This window comes from Aspergillus multicolor, assembly GCF_047715735.1.
Source record: "Aspergillus multicolor strain CBS 133.54 unplaced genomic scaffold BDW74scaffold_9, whole genome shotgun sequence".
NCBI lineage: Eukaryota > Fungi > Ascomycota > Eurotiomycetes > Eurotiales > Aspergillaceae > Aspergillus > Aspergillus multicolor.
In genome coordinates, this window is record NW_027395960.1 from 353,296 (window position 1) to 368,972 (window position 15,677).

The 15,677-nt window shown below is 51.2% G+C and overlaps 7 protein-coding genes across 7 annotated transcripts; 4 read left to right on the plus strand and 3 right to left on the minus strand.

Moving 5' to 3' along the window:
* Positions 1 to 166: 166 nt before the first annotated feature.
* Positions 167 to 3,182, minus strand: BDW74DRAFT_139110 (Ras GTPase activating protein IRA2). The gene is made up of 3 exons (XM_073722482.1): positions 2,663 to 3,182; positions 2,476 to 2,609; positions 167 to 2,423 (listed from the first exon to the last, which is right to left on the minus strand). Exons 1-3 carry the CDS (start codon positions 2,865 to 2,867, stop codon positions 420 to 422), a joined length of 2,343 nt encoding a protein of 780 aa, XP_073584870.1. The 5' UTR covers positions 2,868 to 3,182; the 3' UTR covers positions 167 to 419.
* A 680-nt stretch (positions 3,183 to 3,862) lies between these two features.
* Positions 3,863 to 4,347, plus strand: BDW74DRAFT_151378 (uncharacterized protein). Its single transcript, XM_073724168.1, has one exon. The coding sequence runs from the start codon at positions 4,043 to 4,045 to the stop codon at positions 4,304 to 4,306; it is 264 nt and encodes an 87-aa protein (XP_073584871.1). The 5' UTR covers positions 3,863 to 4,042; the 3' UTR covers positions 4,307 to 4,347.
* A 2,808-nt stretch (positions 4,348 to 7,155) lies between these two features.
* BDW74DRAFT_177171 (putative membrane protein) lies at positions 7,156 to 7,938 on the plus strand (the record flags this gene model as incomplete). Its single annotated transcript, XM_073728807.1, has 4 exons — positions 7,156 to 7,360; positions 7,426 to 7,642; positions 7,698 to 7,831; positions 7,880 to 7,938. The coding sequence occupies 4 exons, from the start codon at positions 7,156 to 7,158 to the stop codon at positions 7,936 to 7,938; spliced, it is 615 nt and encodes a 204-aa protein (XP_073584872.1).
* Positions 7,939 to 8,515: 577 nt separating this feature from the next.
* BDW74DRAFT_177172 (uncharacterized protein) lies at positions 8,516 to 8,936 on the minus strand (the record flags this gene model as incomplete). Its single annotated transcript, XM_073728808.1, has 4 exons — positions 8,516 to 8,608; positions 8,679 to 8,749; positions 8,805 to 8,842; positions 8,896 to 8,936. The coding sequence occupies 4 exons, from the start codon at positions 8,934 to 8,936 to the stop codon at positions 8,516 to 8,518; spliced, it is 243 nt and encodes an 80-aa protein (XP_073584873.1).
* A 225-nt stretch (positions 8,937 to 9,161) lies between these two features.
* Positions 9,162 to 11,748, plus strand: BDW74DRAFT_151382 (exosome nuclease subunit RRP6). The gene has a single exon (XM_073724169.1). It carries the CDS (start codon positions 9,207 to 9,209, stop codon positions 11,520 to 11,522), a length of 2,316 nt encoding a protein of 771 aa, XP_073584874.1. The 5' UTR covers positions 9,162 to 9,206; the 3' UTR covers positions 11,523 to 11,748.
* A 303-nt stretch (positions 11,749 to 12,051) lies between these two features.
* On the plus strand, positions 12,052 to 13,792 carry BDW74DRAFT_139159 (Golgi transport complex subunit COG5). The gene has a single exon (XM_073722483.1). The coding sequence runs from the start codon at positions 12,237 to 12,239 to the stop codon at positions 13,674 to 13,676; it is 1,440 nt and encodes a 479-aa protein (XP_073584875.1). The 5' UTR covers positions 12,052 to 12,236; the 3' UTR covers positions 13,677 to 13,792.
* A 584-nt stretch (positions 13,793 to 14,376) lies between these two features.
* BDW74DRAFT_139189 (uncharacterized protein) lies at positions 14,377 to 15,503 on the minus strand. The gene is made up of 4 exons (XM_073722484.1): positions 15,214 to 15,503; positions 14,939 to 15,141; positions 14,695 to 14,880; positions 14,377 to 14,645 (listed from the first exon to the last, which is right to left on the minus strand). The coding sequence occupies exons 1-4, from the start codon at positions 15,249 to 15,251 to the stop codon at positions 14,557 to 14,559; spliced, it is 516 nt and encodes a 171-aa protein (XP_073584876.1). The 5' UTR covers positions 15,252 to 15,503; the 3' UTR covers positions 14,377 to 14,556.
* Positions 15,504 to 15,677: the final 174 nt, after the last annotated feature.

Below are 15,677 nucleotides of genomic sequence, written 5' to 3' on the forward strand. Positions count from 1 at the left end.
GAACAGAGCACATGCAGTATCGTTCAACGGGGTATAGTAAGGATAAATAGAAATAGAGCAGCAGCTTGATTAACGTGAAGAGGTTATTTCCCGACCAGCAAGATAAAAACCCCTCTCACGCTGTGAATGGATACTTGCCGTATCGGCATATGAGATGATATACCAATAAAAAGGCCTTATCGTGTTGCTCCCATGCGGTCGGTTGACCCGCCAAGGCTGGCATGGGTTTTGAGACATGGATGAGATCAGGCGTGCGAGCAGAATGCGGACCAACCATGCAGCGTCGTTCGGAGTAGGCGCGCTATGGCGTTGATGAAGAGAGGTGCTGAGGGTCCAGTCGATTTCCATCTCCAGAGCCTTGTGGGCCAGCTAGAAGTATGCATCGCTGAAACAGTGAAATTGTCGAGTCAAGGAAGCCCCTACCAGCCCTTCTTTCGTGAGAAGCGTTTGTTGAGGAGCGTAAGCACCTTGGAGACATTGAACTGAACATATTCCAGGTCAAGGTCTTCTAGGTTGTCCTTCTGCATCTCGAGCAAATCGTCAAGCTTGAGATCCAACTCCAAGAGGCCCCGAGCACGTCCTTTATAATGAAGACTGATGACGAAAGTCCCAGGCAAGGGGCTCTTGAACATGAAGTAGATGTTTGCGCGTCGATTCTCCGGGACATTGCTCTTGCGAATCACCCCTTCCTTTTCTAGTTGCTGATGGGTAAATTTGTACGGCCCCAATTCCTGCTGCTTCTGCGTTTTTCTCGACTTTCCTTCGGACTGGCTGCGCACATTCTGTAGGTAGGACTTGTACGTTTCCAACTGACCAACGAGGTACAAGTTATGGTCACGAATCGTTGCGTATACCGACTCCAACTGCCTGGTTTCTTCCATGACTTTCTCCTTCAAAGAACCCAAGTGTACGAGTTCCTGTTCGACTTCATCACGGAGGAGACTGAACTCATCCGACCGATCAATGACACCCATCTCCTGCAATTGGCTCAGAAGCTCCATAGTCCGAATACCCTTACGAACCATGACCGCGTCATTCTTCAAAGTCGCCGCGGCTTCGGCGATACGATCCAGACGAAGAGGGCGGCGAGCCACGGATGAGTGAGGTGGGAGAGAACGTAGAATTTGGACAAAAGTAGACTTGGCTTCCATGAAGAAAACTTCCTCCTGCGTTATGTCCAAGGCGGCAGTCAAGTCATCTAACGCCGTTTCCCACCGGCTAAATAGGGGTACCGTGATGGTTCGGTTTTCTTTGCGCGGTAGCTGTGGAGGAGCGGGTCCAAGCTCCTGCAATATCTCCTGAAGGTGGGAATGCTGGTCCTGAGCTAGGGCCACATTGTGCTTCTCTAGCAAAGCGTGCGTTGCGTATACTTCGTTTAACGTAATCTGCAATTCAAGGTCTCGCTTAGAGAGTGCAACGTAGTTGTCCATCTCCAAGCTCTCGTAGAAATCCTGCACTTCACAAAGATCAAGCATGAATTTGTTAACACGCTCCTTGTTTTGCTGGATGAAAGGCTGTAATTTGGCCATATATGGTTCCTTCGCGTATGACGGCTTGTTGGCTAGGTTCTGGAGCATTTTTGCAACCAAAGTCAGAGTGCGGCGAGGCTTGTCCGTGGGCGTAGCATCAATCAGCATATACGAGCGAGGAGTAACGATAGCTGGGTTGATGAAGCGTAGGAAGAAAAAGCCTCCGATGAGGGTACAGATGGTCTGATCCTGAGCGTCTGGGTATTTGCGCCGTGACAGACTTCGAATTTGCTTGCAAATCCAGCGGATACCGTATGGGGCTTGGTTCACGGAATTAATAATTGTGGTGAGGAAAGAGTTGGCGATATCCGTCAGCTTCTTGAGGCGCGGCGCAATGATGGCCTGCACCTGTGGGTTCTCCGCAGCGACTTCGCCAGTAACGCCACGAGGGAGGTCATCTGGTAAGGAGCCGGTTTCTTCCTCAATGTCCCTTACCATAGTCTCATAAACCTTCAACGGGTTGATTTCCAGGTCAACATCGCGCAACTCAATCAGCGAGTTGATCTGCTCCGCCAAGACCTGTTTCAGATAGCTCTGACCGGGCCCACGGCGGGTGTAGGTAGTCATCATGCGCGAAACAGGAGTGTTTTGTCGCAGAAGGGAGGAGTATTCGGGAGTATTGTCAAACTGATAGGTGAGCACGGACTGAAACATGGTGAGTAGCAGATGTTCTTCGCGACTCTCGTACTGGTTTCCATAAATGGTGAACATGACGGTTTGAAGAAGAGAATCGATCTCGGACATAGAGACAAGTCGGCAGAGGTGCGCAATGTGGCGCGGTTCGGTCTGGAGAAGGAAAAGAAGGTTGCCGTATTTTTGTGTTTTCTCGTCGTTGGGAAAGAATCCTTCTTGGGGATCAACTGTGTCGTCTAGGCGGTTCGCAACTTCATTTTGCTATGAAACCTGTAAGAATCAAAGTATTGGAGAGTGCAGTGGATATATTTACCTCCTCCAAAGCCATTCGGTTCTGAATAAGCAAAGCTATTCGCGAGTCCAAGTAACGAACGTCCTTCTCTAGTACGAAATTTTTCTTCGATTGCGAGGAGATCTTAGATTTCAGTTCACGTAGGAATTTTTGCGCTGGATTGATAAGTCAATATGGGTCCCGACAGCGCTATTCCGATGCAACTAACCTCTAGCCAGATCATCTGAAATTTCCAGGTCTCTGTCCTTCGCGGACATGGACAGGTAGAGTGCGGTGACGGACATCCGCTTCGATTGACGAAGGGACCGAGTATCGTGAGAAGACATTGTGTTTTGACGCGCAACCGGCTGAAATGACGAGGAAGAGGAAGTAGATGCTCTAGACGCTGGTTGTAACATTGTCGCAACAGACATTTTGTGAGTATGCGAGCCGGAGGTTCAATATGCGTGGAGGGGCACGCGAAGGGATTGCTCCGATCCTGGTGTTTCGCTGAACAACGGGCGCACCGGGACCGCGCAACGAATGTCCCAAGTCGCAGGTGAAACTCTCGAGTGCGATTGTTGAGAATCAATGGTTGGTCATTGGCAGACGGGCAGTGCGAGCACGAGCCAAGGTGATCGGGGGTCGGATGTACCCCTAATGAGACGCGTCGAGAAATCGTCACGAACCAAAGGGCTGCGCTTAAGTCTGAGCTGAATGATGGCCAATTGTCGGGTCGCTGGAGTTCGGCTACGGATTCTAGCAAGTCAATTCGCTGAACGAAGAGTAGGAACGGTCAGGCAGAGAAGGGCTGAGGTTGAAGGGCTTGGAATTCGTGTTTCGGGCAGGGCAAGGTAGCGAACAGAAATATCCCCGAGAACGGAGGGAAGATGGAGAAGAAAAGACTGACTTTGAGAGTTGGGCGGGCGAAAGGCTTGGAAATTGGTGCGCGAGTTTCAGAGTGAGGAAGACCGGGATTGGAGGAAGTCTGAGTTGGTCGAGTCGCAGATCGGATATAGGACAGAACAGGGGCCGCGAAAAGAAGACGATAAGATGGAAAATAGCAGCAAGTATTATGATATAAGAGCAATAGCAGGCAGCTGGAACGGGACGCAGAGGGGTAGGTGCGTAGATGTGAAGAAGAGTAGTGTGAAGTAAAGTAGAGTCGAGTAGCACAGACTCAGCAGGGAAAGGCAAATGCAATAGACGATTCCCCAGACCTTAATTAATCTGGGAGGGGGAGGTTGGTTTGGTTTTCAAGGGAAGGAAAAAGAGGGGAGACCTGGTCTGTTAGGGGTGGAGATGCTTCCGTGACTTGCAGCCAAAAGGTAAAAGAAAGGAGTCTCTTGCGTAGAGATCCAGAGACTAGACTCTTGCGCAGATACTCTCCGATTCTGGATAGATAAATAGATATACACACAATTAATCTCGCAGTCTGGGTTCCTGCTGAGATCCCGGCTCTTGAGAGTCTTGACCCTCTGTAGACTACGTAGTCGTCCGCGTTGACACTCTGGGATCAGGAGTCTTGCCTCTTCTCTCCACCTCCACACCACACCATCTCCCATGGACATCGCGGTACCTGACCCATGTTTCCTCGCTTGCTTGGGCCATGGCCCAATTCAGACGCTGGTGGAGCACTCATTCTTGGTTTCCTGTCCAAGACCGCATTACTGCGAGCCTAACAATCCTGTCAGCACTCGCAGCGAGATTAATTCGAGATGGAATTCATAAGCGATACTATCCGGATGATCGACTTCCGACCTCTTCCTCCTCGAAGCTGATGCAGGATGCAAGGGGTATTTTCCCACATCCGCCGCAGCCACCTGGTGCACGTATAGAAATTCGGCAAGACCTGAAGACATGCTGGCCATGAGATTTTAGCGTCCTTACCCCTGGCCCAGTGCGTGCGGCGGCGGCTTGGTTCAATATTTCCGCATGCGGCCATCCTTGCCACACCCAACCTCTAAAGTTCGGTCGGCGGAGCCACACCTGTTGCTTTATTATTTCGCTTCGCTGCAGAGCGCGTGGGTACTGTCCAGGATGCACGGGTGTGGTATCGTACGTTAGCGGCAGTTAGGCCAATTGTCGGATTGGCTGCCGACAGAATAATCCCTGCGACCTTGCGCGTGAGGGCGGCAGCAGCAGCGGCGGTTCGACGAGGGCAAAGCTTCGACCTCACGGGCCATTTGACTCGATCACCGTCTGTGCTTTTGAGTTTCGGTGGTGCCTATCTCGGTTCCCGGCATTCACTTCACCTGGCCTCTCTGTCAGGCTCAGCCTCCATTCCAGTGTCAATATTCTGAGCGTTCCATTCCTCCCGAGCTTCCAAGTCATGCTTGGCTCGCATGGCGAGAATCACAAGGCCGGTTGGACATGGGTAGATGGCTTTATTAGGCTTTGGTGGGCAGGAATCCTGCGATTTTATTGGTGCATTCGGGCTCGCCAAAGCGGCCCACCGTTCTTTTGATAAGAATCAATCTTTAGCTGCTGTTGATGTCGGCTCCAGCTCACCATTTCTGGAATTCAGGATACGAAGCCATTCCTTGTATTTCTGGTCAAGTGGCAAATACACGACAGTCTTGAGGCCGTCAACTCGGTACGGATAGGTGGCTGCCAGCAATGAGATCGACCTTGGAACCTTTTTCCCTCCCTTATCGGTCACTCAAAATGAAACTTTTCGCAAGACTAGTCAGGTGGACCCCGGTTCCAGTTCCTGATTGCCAAGGTCTAACCCCGCCATGTGCCCGGCCCGCAGTGCTCATTCTCTTCTGAATTCAGCCCGGTACCTGCGTTGGTATGCCAGGCACCTATTCTTAGAGAAGCATCCCCGTCATCCCAGCACTACTCCGGAGTAAAGCATCATCTGACCGTGTCAGACCTTGCCTTATTGGACGCGACTCTCAATCAATATACATCTGTTGGCTTTGGGCGATGCTGGCCTGGGTTCGATATTACATCATTCTCCTGAACCATCGAGCCATGTTTCAGAAATCAGCAGACCCTGCCATCCCGAGTGGATCAGCCGCTGCGACTTCGGATTCCTAAATTGACCAAGACTTTTGTTGAACAGGTTATTGTATTATTATTAGCGACTTCCGTCTTTTACAGCGATTGTTACTCTATACAGATCTTTTACCGTCAAATTTTCATACCAAATCGTTGGGAGCGCAATGCGACCCGCCAAACGAAGGACTCTCAGCCCGACAAACACAGCAATTGGACAAAGGACATGGATATTGATTTGTGCAGAACCGTGGAAGAGAACTGTGAAATGAAGATTATCCGCCGTCAAACCCACAGTTCCACACTGCAAACATCAACGATTACGTGCGGCGTCCGCTGCCCAGCCTGCCTACCCTGGCTCCTCGGGTTTTGACTTAGCGGTGTAACAACCGCATCCACCTCAGTCTTCACAATTCTGGGTGTCAGTGCGCTCGCCGCTCAGGGGTACAAGCTTAATAGCTTCGATGCCCGTGATCATCTTCTCCGCTACCCCGCCATTTTGATGAATCCGACCAGGATCATGCAATTGCAAATACGAGGTCATCCGGACGAAGACATCAGAGGCATTTCCAACCCCTAGATCTGTCGATCTATGGCGCTTTTTATGCTTGCTCTTTATGTGCCACTTACCATCTTATTGAACTCCGGGGTATTAGGGCGGGGTGGTAGTTCGTCATGCGTCATAGGCTGAAAGCTAGGGTTGCGTAACTTGGACACGATCATGGTTGGCTTCTTGCCATGCTCGCTACTTGGGCTCCCGGCAATACTCTGAAGCTCTGTCCATGGTCAAGGATGTTCGATGACGGCTTGTTCAGCTTTTTGCTGCGATCTTCATTGTCTAATTTGTCAGTGTGCTACCATATCGTCTCCATTGACCCGATTTCGATCTCGATCTATAACAGGCTCTCCGGTCTGGCACATCTTACTGCCCCAACCTTGTGAATCCACTAAAAGTTCAGCTCATGGTACGCCTAGGCCTGGCTGATATCAGGGCAAGGCGTGCAAGAGCGGAATTCTAGCCTCTGATCATTCTGACGAGGCTAGTTCCCAAACACCAAGGACCTAGCCCCTCTGAACGACTAGAGCAAGGCAGAGTAGGCGATACCAATGCCACGCCACACCCAAGCAATGTTAGGCGAGGCGCTTCGTACTTCGGGCTCCGGAGTACCCCAGTAGTCTCTATGATCTATCACTAATGCAGGAATTAACGCATCCGCATGAACCATAAGGCGGTCAAAGCTCTTTGAACACCCACGTGGTTCTCGCTTGGACCCTTGGTTGCCTAATGCAACTTTATCCGAAGCCATGGCTATTAAAATCCGGCCGGGACTTTCTCTTTCTTTGTTGGCTAACTCGGCTTGCATCCATCCCATAGAGGAGCTTCGGGCGGGCCGAGCATACCTCGCCAATACCTACCTTCGGCTGCATGGGCATCTAATGTAGGGAGATTTCCTATCAATATTTCATCAAATAAGGGCTTTTGACGAGGTAACATTCACCGGTTGGTCCCTGAGCAACCCCAGTCTCCACGTTTATTCTGCTATTCTGTTCAGCTGCAGCTCAAGGGGTTGTCTAGAATCTAGATAAGATAACGAAAGCAAAAAGAGCCGAGGTCCAATGTTGACGCTAACAAATCCAACACCATCATGGAGAAAATTGACATGTAAACATCATTTTCAAACCTTAGACTTATTTAAGTCCAAAGCGAACTTAATTGATATGGCTCCCTCCCAATCTCCCGCCGCCAAAAACTACCTCCTCCTCTACAATATCATAAACACACTCCTCTGGCTCTGCATCTTCGTCGCCGTACTAACAGCCTACTTCAATTCCGACTCGCTACCGACTCTATACACAGCCCTTGAGCCCCAAGTTAGATGGACGCAAACACTAGCTGTCGTGGAGATCGTACATGCTGCAACTGGTGCGCATTCACTTATTCCGGACACGGACTCATTGATGTACCCCGTATACTAACAGCAGTCAAAGGCCTAACCCGTTCCCCAGTCTTCCAAACATTCACGCAGATCTTCGCGCGTAGCGTGCAAGTCTGGGCGATTAACTATGCCTTCCCGTCTGTGACGGCGTCGTCAATAGCTTACCCAGCTATGCTCTTTGCGTGGTCTATAGCAGACTCGGTGCGGTACTCTTACTTCGTGGTGTTGCTGGCGGGCTTCGATGTCCCGGGTTTACTGAAGTGGTTGAGGTATGTACTATGCACACGGATTTTGAGGACAAGACCGTTAACGCTGTGCACCTAGATATTCTCTCTTCATCGCCCTGTATCCGATTGGGATCACGTCTGAATGGTGGTTGATGTATCGCGCTACCGGTGTGACGAGCAGTACTCTTGTCGCAGGGATCTTCTACTTCTTCCTCGGGTTGTATGCGCCAGGTGAGTGGAGGGATTGACGCGCGAACTACGACCCAGCTGACCAATCAGGCTCTATTATGATGTATTCGTACATGCTCAAGCAGCGGCGGAAAACGCTGGCGAAATAGGCCATGCGCTGAAGTCCGCGCATGATGGACAACCGGAGGCGCTTTAAATACATCGACGAGGATATCGTTGAAGGTCATTGCCAAGCCCATGGCATGTGGGCAGTTTCCTATCCAAGACAGTCCTGCATAACCTTCTCCATCGGCAAGTAGGGTCGAGAGATATCTTGAAATTGGGGCATCCGACATCCATGTGTTGAAGCCACCGGTTAGGACCAGAATCCAAACCAAGTCCAAAGCTCTAGGTAGCCTAAGAGATTGGGTGCTGTGTGGATATGATTGGACTGTTGCAGATGTGGTTTGGAGGGAATCTATTCATGTATAGCGTATATCGCTGAAATGTGATAGATGATACCAACACCGGGCGCCTCAAAGAAATGCAAAATGTATCGTACACAGTCGTAGCGGTAGTATACAAGTCAACGAGAAAGGATCCATCGCGCCTTGCTTATTGAGCGGAGTGGGATATAGAGTGGTGGCATGTGTGTGGGTGAAGATAGGGCTTCAAACAGTCCATGCCGGGCTTAAACATGAACGTATACCGTCGGGCATTGCATAGAGAATTGACTCGGTTATGTCGTCATGTCCGCCGATTATATTCAGCGTCGGTCTCGGGCGTGTTCCTTCGCGCCTCTTCCAGCATGGTGTCTATGCCTCGCTCCTTAAGTGTTTTCTGAAAATGACCATAAGTTAGTCGAGTGGTCGGGAAGGTTGCGCAGAGTAAACCTGGGTGGCAAACATACAGTCAGGCAGGCCTTGTATTTGGCAAAGAGTTCTTCGCATTCGTTGGAGCTTGTGTTCCCGCGCAGGTATTCTATAGGCATTTTGATCAGGTCTCAAGGTCAAGGTATAAAGTTATAGGAACATACTCTCGCTGTACCACTTGAGAAAGCAAGTGTCGTATTTCCTGGTGGTCGCGGGTTAGCTTTAGTGGGTAAACAGCGGGACTTCAGTGCCCACTCTTTGATATTGTTGCACTCTGGTGCTATAGATGCTGCCATGTTGATCTAACACAGATAGAACTTTTAGATGGAATACGAGGTGAAACTGAGGGCTTGCTGATGGGTGAGATCAAGCATGAGCAAAGACCAGCAGAATCTCGGAGAAGCTACGGAGGTCCGCCCTGAACAGAAGGCGGTCAGCTGCAGCAGAGAAATTTCTCCATCTCCGCCTTACCTATCGTTCCTCGAAGAAACTCTCTTTACTCAACTCTCGCCGAGGTTTTGTTTCTCGAGTCTATACGAGAAACAACTCAGCAGAGATACGCCAAAATGGATCCCGCCGCTGGATTTGCACCGCTCCAGGAGCGGGTGCAGACGTCTCTTATGGATGTCACCCGTGCCGTCGGCGCGCTGCCTGTTGATGATCTCAACTTTCACCGGACCTCGAGCGCAAAAGTCTCGGAAGGATTGGATGAGGAAAGCGATCGATTGCTGTCGCTCACATCGTCTCTTTTGAAGGCGGCAACTGCTGGGACTGATATTTCTGCTCCGGTACTTTCAGACGAGGATTCAATCGACGACAATTGGCGGGGCATTGTGGACGTGATTGATGCGCTCCTCGAAAAGGCAGATGCATGCTTGGATGAATTCACGGGGGTCATCAAAAAATTGAGCCCTTCGCAGGAGAAGGATGGAGAAAAGAAAGATGCTGCAACTACAGGTACGAGAAGGATGCAGAACTTTCCGACAATCTACGACTATGGCCCGTCGAAAATACCCAAACCGCAACTTCAGTTCGAGCACCAGGTTGATCCTACGGATACGTCGCCTTTCAAGCCTCTGCTCAAGACCAAGCCACATGCTATAGAGTCGCTGAAGAAATCGCTGACACCGCCTGCTGACGCGCCTGATGAATATCGCAATCCGTACGAGACCGAGATCCGTGCTGCGAAGTACTCCAGCTCTGCTTATGCTGTATCACCTCCGATTGACTACCTGCCATTCGAATCGACGACTGCGACATTTGTGGATACCTTGGAAGGGGTGAAGGAGATGCTAGCGGAGCTGAAGTCTGCGAGTGAGATCGCGATCGATCTGGAACACCACGACGTACATTCTTATCACGGACTTGTGTCGCTGATGCAGATTAGCACACGAGACAAAGACTGGGTTGTGGATACGCTCAAGCCGTGGAGGGAGGAGCTACAAATGCTCAACGAGGTGTTCGCGGACCCTAAAATCTTGAAGCTCTTCCATGGTTCAACTATGGATATTATCTGGCTGCAACGCGACCTCGGCCTCTATGTTGTGGGCATGTTCGACACCTTCCATGCCGCTGTTGCGCTCAGTTATCCGAAGAAGAGCTTGAAGTTTTTGCTCCAAAAGTTTGTCAACTTTGAGGCCGATAAGCAGTACCAGATGGCCGACTGGCGGATCCGACCGCTTCCGTCTGGCATGTTCAACTACGCCCGTTCCGATACCCACTATCTCCTCTACGTTTACGACAACCTACGAAACGAACTCCTGGAAAAATCCACGCCCGAAGCAAACCTTGTGGATTATGTTCTCGAGAAATCAAAGGCCGAGGCGCTGCAGCGATATGAGCGTCCCGTCTACGACGCAGCTAAAGGACATGGTGCGGGTGGTTGGTACGATTTAATGACGCGCAGCCCAGCCATTCTCAGCAAGGAGCAGTTTGCTGTCCTCAGGGCAGTGCACGAATGGCGCGACAGGGTAGCTCGGGAGGAGGATGAGGGCGTGCAATGCGTTTTCCCCAAGCATATCCTTTTCCGAGTCGCCCAGACAATGCCTCAAGACCTTGGTACCCTGTTCAGGACAATGTCTCCTATGACGCCGCTCACCAAAGAGCGTGCGCCAGACCTGTTGCAGATAATCAAGACAGCAAAGGCCGAAGGTGCCACTGGGCCGGAATGGCGTGACCTCTATGTCAAACCTGTCAGAACCCAGCAGCCAGTGCAGCGTCCCCCGACACCTCCCACAGCGCAAGATGGTTCTTTCCCTGCCGCTTCTCGCTACGAGGTCTCACATTTTTGGGGTTCCGTGCTGGATGTTGAGACTCCTCCACAATCTCCACTGGAATACTCTCTAGTAGCATCCGCTGAAGCCCTTCGTCTCTCCCTTCCTCTACCGCCCATGCCGAGAACAGTCGCCGAAATCCGTGTTGCGCAACCACCTAAACCAGAAACTCCCACACCAACGCCCAAGAAAGAAGAAGAAGACAAGAACAAGATCTTCACCGTTAAAGAACTCGGTGGCCCACGTAAGCGCAAGGTCACGCCACAGCCTCCGGCCGAAGCCGAATCATCCTCGCCCTCAGAAGAACCCGAAGCCGAGCATGAACTCGATGAGATCCCCATCGAAATCGACTCACCCCCAACCAAGAAACAGCGCCGTAAGGAAAAGCGCGATAAGAAGAGGAAGGAGAAGCAAACCCAGGCTGCAGAGGATTCAACGCCATTCAACTACGACACGGCCGAATCTATCCTCAACGCCAAACCTCAAGCTACGTCTGGTCTTCCATCCAAACGGCCATTCGATCCTTACAAGAAGGCACTCGAGGCACCTCGGACCGGAGTAAAGAAGGAGAAGAAAGAGCTGCCTGGACGGAGTTATACATTCAGGTAGATTGGCGAAATCTCTTTTTGCCGGATATAGTATAGAGACGAGCTTAAAAAGTGCCGCCAATGCATAGCGATACCCGGTCCTGTCTTCAGCGACAGGACTAGATCATACTCTCGCATAGTTTATCTCCCTATCTACCGTACATATGCCTCTGATAATTAGCTGATGAGCTGGGTACTACGTGGTGATGATGATCCAGAGCACGCAGTGCACCGATGCTAAATACAAGCTAAACAATACATTCCTATCAAGCCGTGTTCATTCCGAGCGTAAAAATACCCCCAGTTCAATCAAATTCTCCTATTCGTAGTGGCTATATCAACCCTGCTGGCAGGAGTATATGCTGACTAAGCAGAAGGACGGATCCCCTGCGGGCGATCCTACAGACTGCGACAACTACGGAGGAGACAGCCAGTCAACAATTGCAGAACTGACGCTCGCTGGTGCATGTCAGCTCGAGATCTCTGCCTTGCGTCTGCTAGACTGTCTGTCACATGGAATTTCTCAAGGTATCGAATTGAGTTTCGCCCTCACAAAGCGTTCATTGAGGACACCACACCACGCCTTTCATCGGCTGGACTTGCTAGATATACAAAAGTGGCGGTTTGTGAGCCCACCACTTTCTTGATTCTATTGAACCGACTTTCTGGTACCGAGTCATATATCGGCTTATCCGTGCCGTCAATCCTGGCTTGAAGCTAGACTATCAAAACAGCCATGGCCTCCGAACCCTCGTACATAGACTACGAGGCCTTCCTGGACCCGGCCTTCTCGCCAGCCTCATTTGCCAATTCGCTGGTGGTGGCCACCAACAATGCCACAGACACACCGCTGGATCTCTCAACCCCGCTTTCCCGGGTATTGTTCGACCTCCAAGAGATCGACACGCACATCCACACGCTGACCACCAAATCAGCTCTGCCCCTGCTGACGCACACGGGGGACCAAACCGCCGCTGCGGGCAAGATCCTCAAGGAGGCAGACGAGCAGATTGCCGCTGTTTCACAGGGCTATGAGCGGCTGGAGCGCGAGGTCTTACGCAAGTGGGAGGCTGCCGAGGAGGCGAGGGTCGCTGCGGAGAATTCCCTGGCCACCGTGCGTCTCGCACGAGCCGTTGCAAGGTGCATTGCGCTAGGCCGCCAGCTGGACAGCCAGATGGTCGAGGTTACTGGGCGCGGTGGGCTTTCTGGGTCCGGCTCTGCGTCCGGCCCTGCAGGCGAGATGTCCTCTTCTGGTTCTGGGCCTGCGCCAGGGTCAGGGTCAGGTCGAGACGATACCCGTGCGCTCGAGCGCGCTGCATCAACCATCGTGAGCCTGCGTCGGCTCCTGTCTGATACGGGTGTAGGCGAGGAAGGCTACGGTCTGGATCGGGTCAAGGTCATTCGAACCCTAAAATCCGACCTTCTAACCCCGGCCGAGAACCTCGTCCGAGCCAGAGCCCAGCAAGCTATCAACCGGTTCTCCATCTCATCCGCATCAAACACAAGTACAAGCAATGGCACAACCTCCCAATCAAGCTACAAGCAAGCCCGCGATGCACGAGCCCGTCTAGTATCAGGCGTCAACACGCTCTATCTCCTCTCACCATTGCCACCAAAAAAGGCCAGTCCAAAGGACTTCACACCGGACCTCCTCCTCTCCACCCTGCAGGGTTTCATCCAAACAACCACCGTCGCCTCCCTCAACAATCTCTCCCGCTCCCTAACCATGCTCCCAACCCTCGACAAAACACTCCCTGAGATATCCGCCCGCTGCCAGGACATTCACGCCCTAGAGACAATCCTCAGCACCATCAAACCCCCATCCCACCCTTCCCTTCCCCAAATACCCCAAGATACTACATCCTCTGCCGCAAGGAATAACCTCCTAACGCCCCTCCTCAACATCCTCGACACATCTTCCCTCCCCTCTTACTTCTGGCGCTCCCTCGCCTCTTCCTTATCACCCCGTGTACAGGAAATCATCTCCCGCGGCGGTGTCTCGGCGCGTACACTCCGCTCGAGCCGGGATAGGCTCAAAAAGGAGATACGAGAGTGTGTACTGCGGGGATCGCAGTTGCCGGCGTCAGTCGGGATGGAGAAGCAGACTAGTCAGGGCAACTGGGAGCGCGAGGCGGCGGTTATGGTTGGTGCTGTGGTGGGGGTTTTGGAGCGGTAGTTTCGTCTGTCTCTGATAAAGATGTATAGACGTATATACCTATGTGTTTGGTGCCATTGTTCGTGGTGGGTATTTTAGTGCCCATACCTGGCTTGCATAGCAAACGTCAATCAATATATTACTCTTATCCGCCAACCCCATCAAGTCCTATATCATTGTGGTTTAGTACTGCCCTAATAGGGTCTTTTCCCACTCATTGTGTTTTCCACGTAGGCTACTAGGATCGTGATTCGTGAACTACAGTCGAGTCATGGAAAAGGAAGCGGACCAGGGCCTTGAAAGCGAACGGTCGTGAAGGTCCCTTTATGCTGCCAGTCCAGGTGCCCGCGCCTTGAGAAATGGGCAACCGGTACCTATATAATAGGCTCGCACTTGCATACATCTGCCATACATCTTGGTAAGCATATCCGCTGGCCATGTCCCGATGGAAAATACACCCTTTTCCTATGTATTGGCTTTGAGTGGAAAAGAGAGAGGCCCATTGCCGAAACTGCGCAAAAGAGACAGTTTCCCGGTTAGTTGCAGGTAACCGCGCCAATCTTCAAGCGAGTGTTTCCCATCCCATTCCGTATTCTCTGGTCATAATCTCCTCCAGACTCGGAGACCATTCACATTCTTTGACAAGTTCTTCCTTGTTGTGCTTAGCTTCAGGAGGCAGCTCAGACACTGGGCGTTTTGTCTAGATGTTAGCACTAGACACTGAAGAAGAATAGTTGCAAATTTAAAAAATTCCTAACCTCTTCTTCAGCACCTCTATCCCCTTTCTAGCCATGTCTTCGGCCTTGGTACATTCAAGATACTTTGCGTAAGTATGGGCCTGTCGGAGACGCCATAGAGCATCTTCCGCATGCGAGAGGGCATTCGTCCATTGGAGATTCAGTTAGCCCTTTTTGTGTTTGTCACGATAGCTAGTCTCTCGAATAGCGTTGATATATGCCATGATGAACCAATCTAAGAGACGCTCGGTAGCTATGCATTGGGTGAGTCAGGGTTCCACAAAGACATGGTGTATGCTTACTCTGCTTGAGCAAGACAAAGAATGCATCTTTATTCCTAAGTGAAGTTGGGATGCCTGGTTTCCAACCAGAACAGTATGCTGCTCCGTCGGCTGAATCTAGCACGAAGAGATTGAAATAGTTTACGTTGCACAGTAGGGCGAGCACGGGAGTCCAGGCTCCTGTTTGCCGACTGACAAAGTCGCAGGCTAGGACTCATGAGCGCCTAGGTAGGGGTCACTCTAAATGGATACCACAAGAACTTACCAGCGCATTCCGCTAGTATCTGAGCTACGACATCCAACCTGGCCTTGCCAGAGCAAAGCTCCCTCTTGACCTGAATGTACACAACGTTGACCAGTCCGACTGAGATAAAGTGATGCTCAATACGACCATGCTTGGAAAAGAACTTGCTCTTTAATACCCCGCCGGGCTTGTCGACAATAGCACATCCAAAGAGGCCCATCATCCTGCCGAACAACTGCTTCATGTCAGTGCTATTCACCAGAGAGCTTGGTTCCGGAATGAGCGCTAGTACTTACAGGGGACAGGTACTCAAAGCGTGCCTCTTCGCTGCCATGAGAAAACATTGGCCCGTAAAGAGTCTCTGTCAGACGGAGGTCGGCCACTATCTCTCTGAAAAAGCCGTTCGGAATGTGTGAGCGAAAGACCTCAAGACTTAACATATCAGGATGAAGAGGCTCATGGTCCAGCCAGACGTAATCGGCAACTTCCTGATATGTAATACTTGAGAAGGGGACGTCTATCTTCTGCGCTGCAATAATGCTAGCCCATATCCAAGTGACCTCTCGCTTGGTCATATCTTACCACTCAATTTGCTAATGGTACGAAGGGTTGGGTTATAGCCCGTGATCAACTTGAGAAGCGCCTCTTCATCAGAAGGACTCTTGTCGGCTTTCAGCCTGGCAAACTCAGCGATCACCACTGCTTCTTCATCTAAGCCCTTCAGGAGAAGCTCTTTGTGGCTTCCAGGTAGCCAGTACTT

Coding starts and splice junctions, on each gene's coding strand:
- BDW74DRAFT_139189 (XM_073722484.1), bottom strand. CDS start 15,251: ATGGCAGCGAAGAGGCACGCTTTGAGTACCTGTCCCCT. Junction 14,881..14,938: donor GATACTAGCGGAATGCGCTG/GTAAGTTCTTGT, acceptor CATGAGTCCTAG/CCTGCGACTTTGTCAGTCGG. Junction 14,646..14,694: donor CTTTGTCTTGCTCAAGCAGA/GTAAGCATACAC, acceptor CCCAATGCATAG/CTACCGAGCGTCTCTTAGAT.
- BDW74DRAFT_151378 (XM_073724168.1), top strand. CDS start 4,043: ATGGCCCAATTCAGACGCTGGTGGAGCACTCATTCTTGGTTTCCTGTC.
- BDW74DRAFT_151382 (XM_073724169.1), top strand. CDS start 9,207: ATGGATCCCGCCGCTGGATTTGCACCGCTCCAGGAGCGGGTGCAGACG.
- BDW74DRAFT_139159 (XM_073722483.1), top strand. CDS start 12,237: ATGGCCTCCGAACCCTCGTACATAGACTACGAGGCCTTCCTGGACCCG.
- BDW74DRAFT_139110 (XM_073722482.1), bottom strand. CDS start 2,867: ATGTCTGTTGCGACAATGTTACAACCAGCGTCTAGAGCATCTACTTCC. Junction 2,610..2,662: donor TTCAGATGATCTGGCTAGAG/GTTAGTTGCATC, acceptor TTATCAATCCAG/CGCAAAAATTCCTACGTGAA. Junction 2,424..2,475: donor ACCGAATGGCTTTGGAGGAG/GTAAATATATCC, acceptor CAGGTTTCATAG/CAAAATGAAGTTGCGAACCG.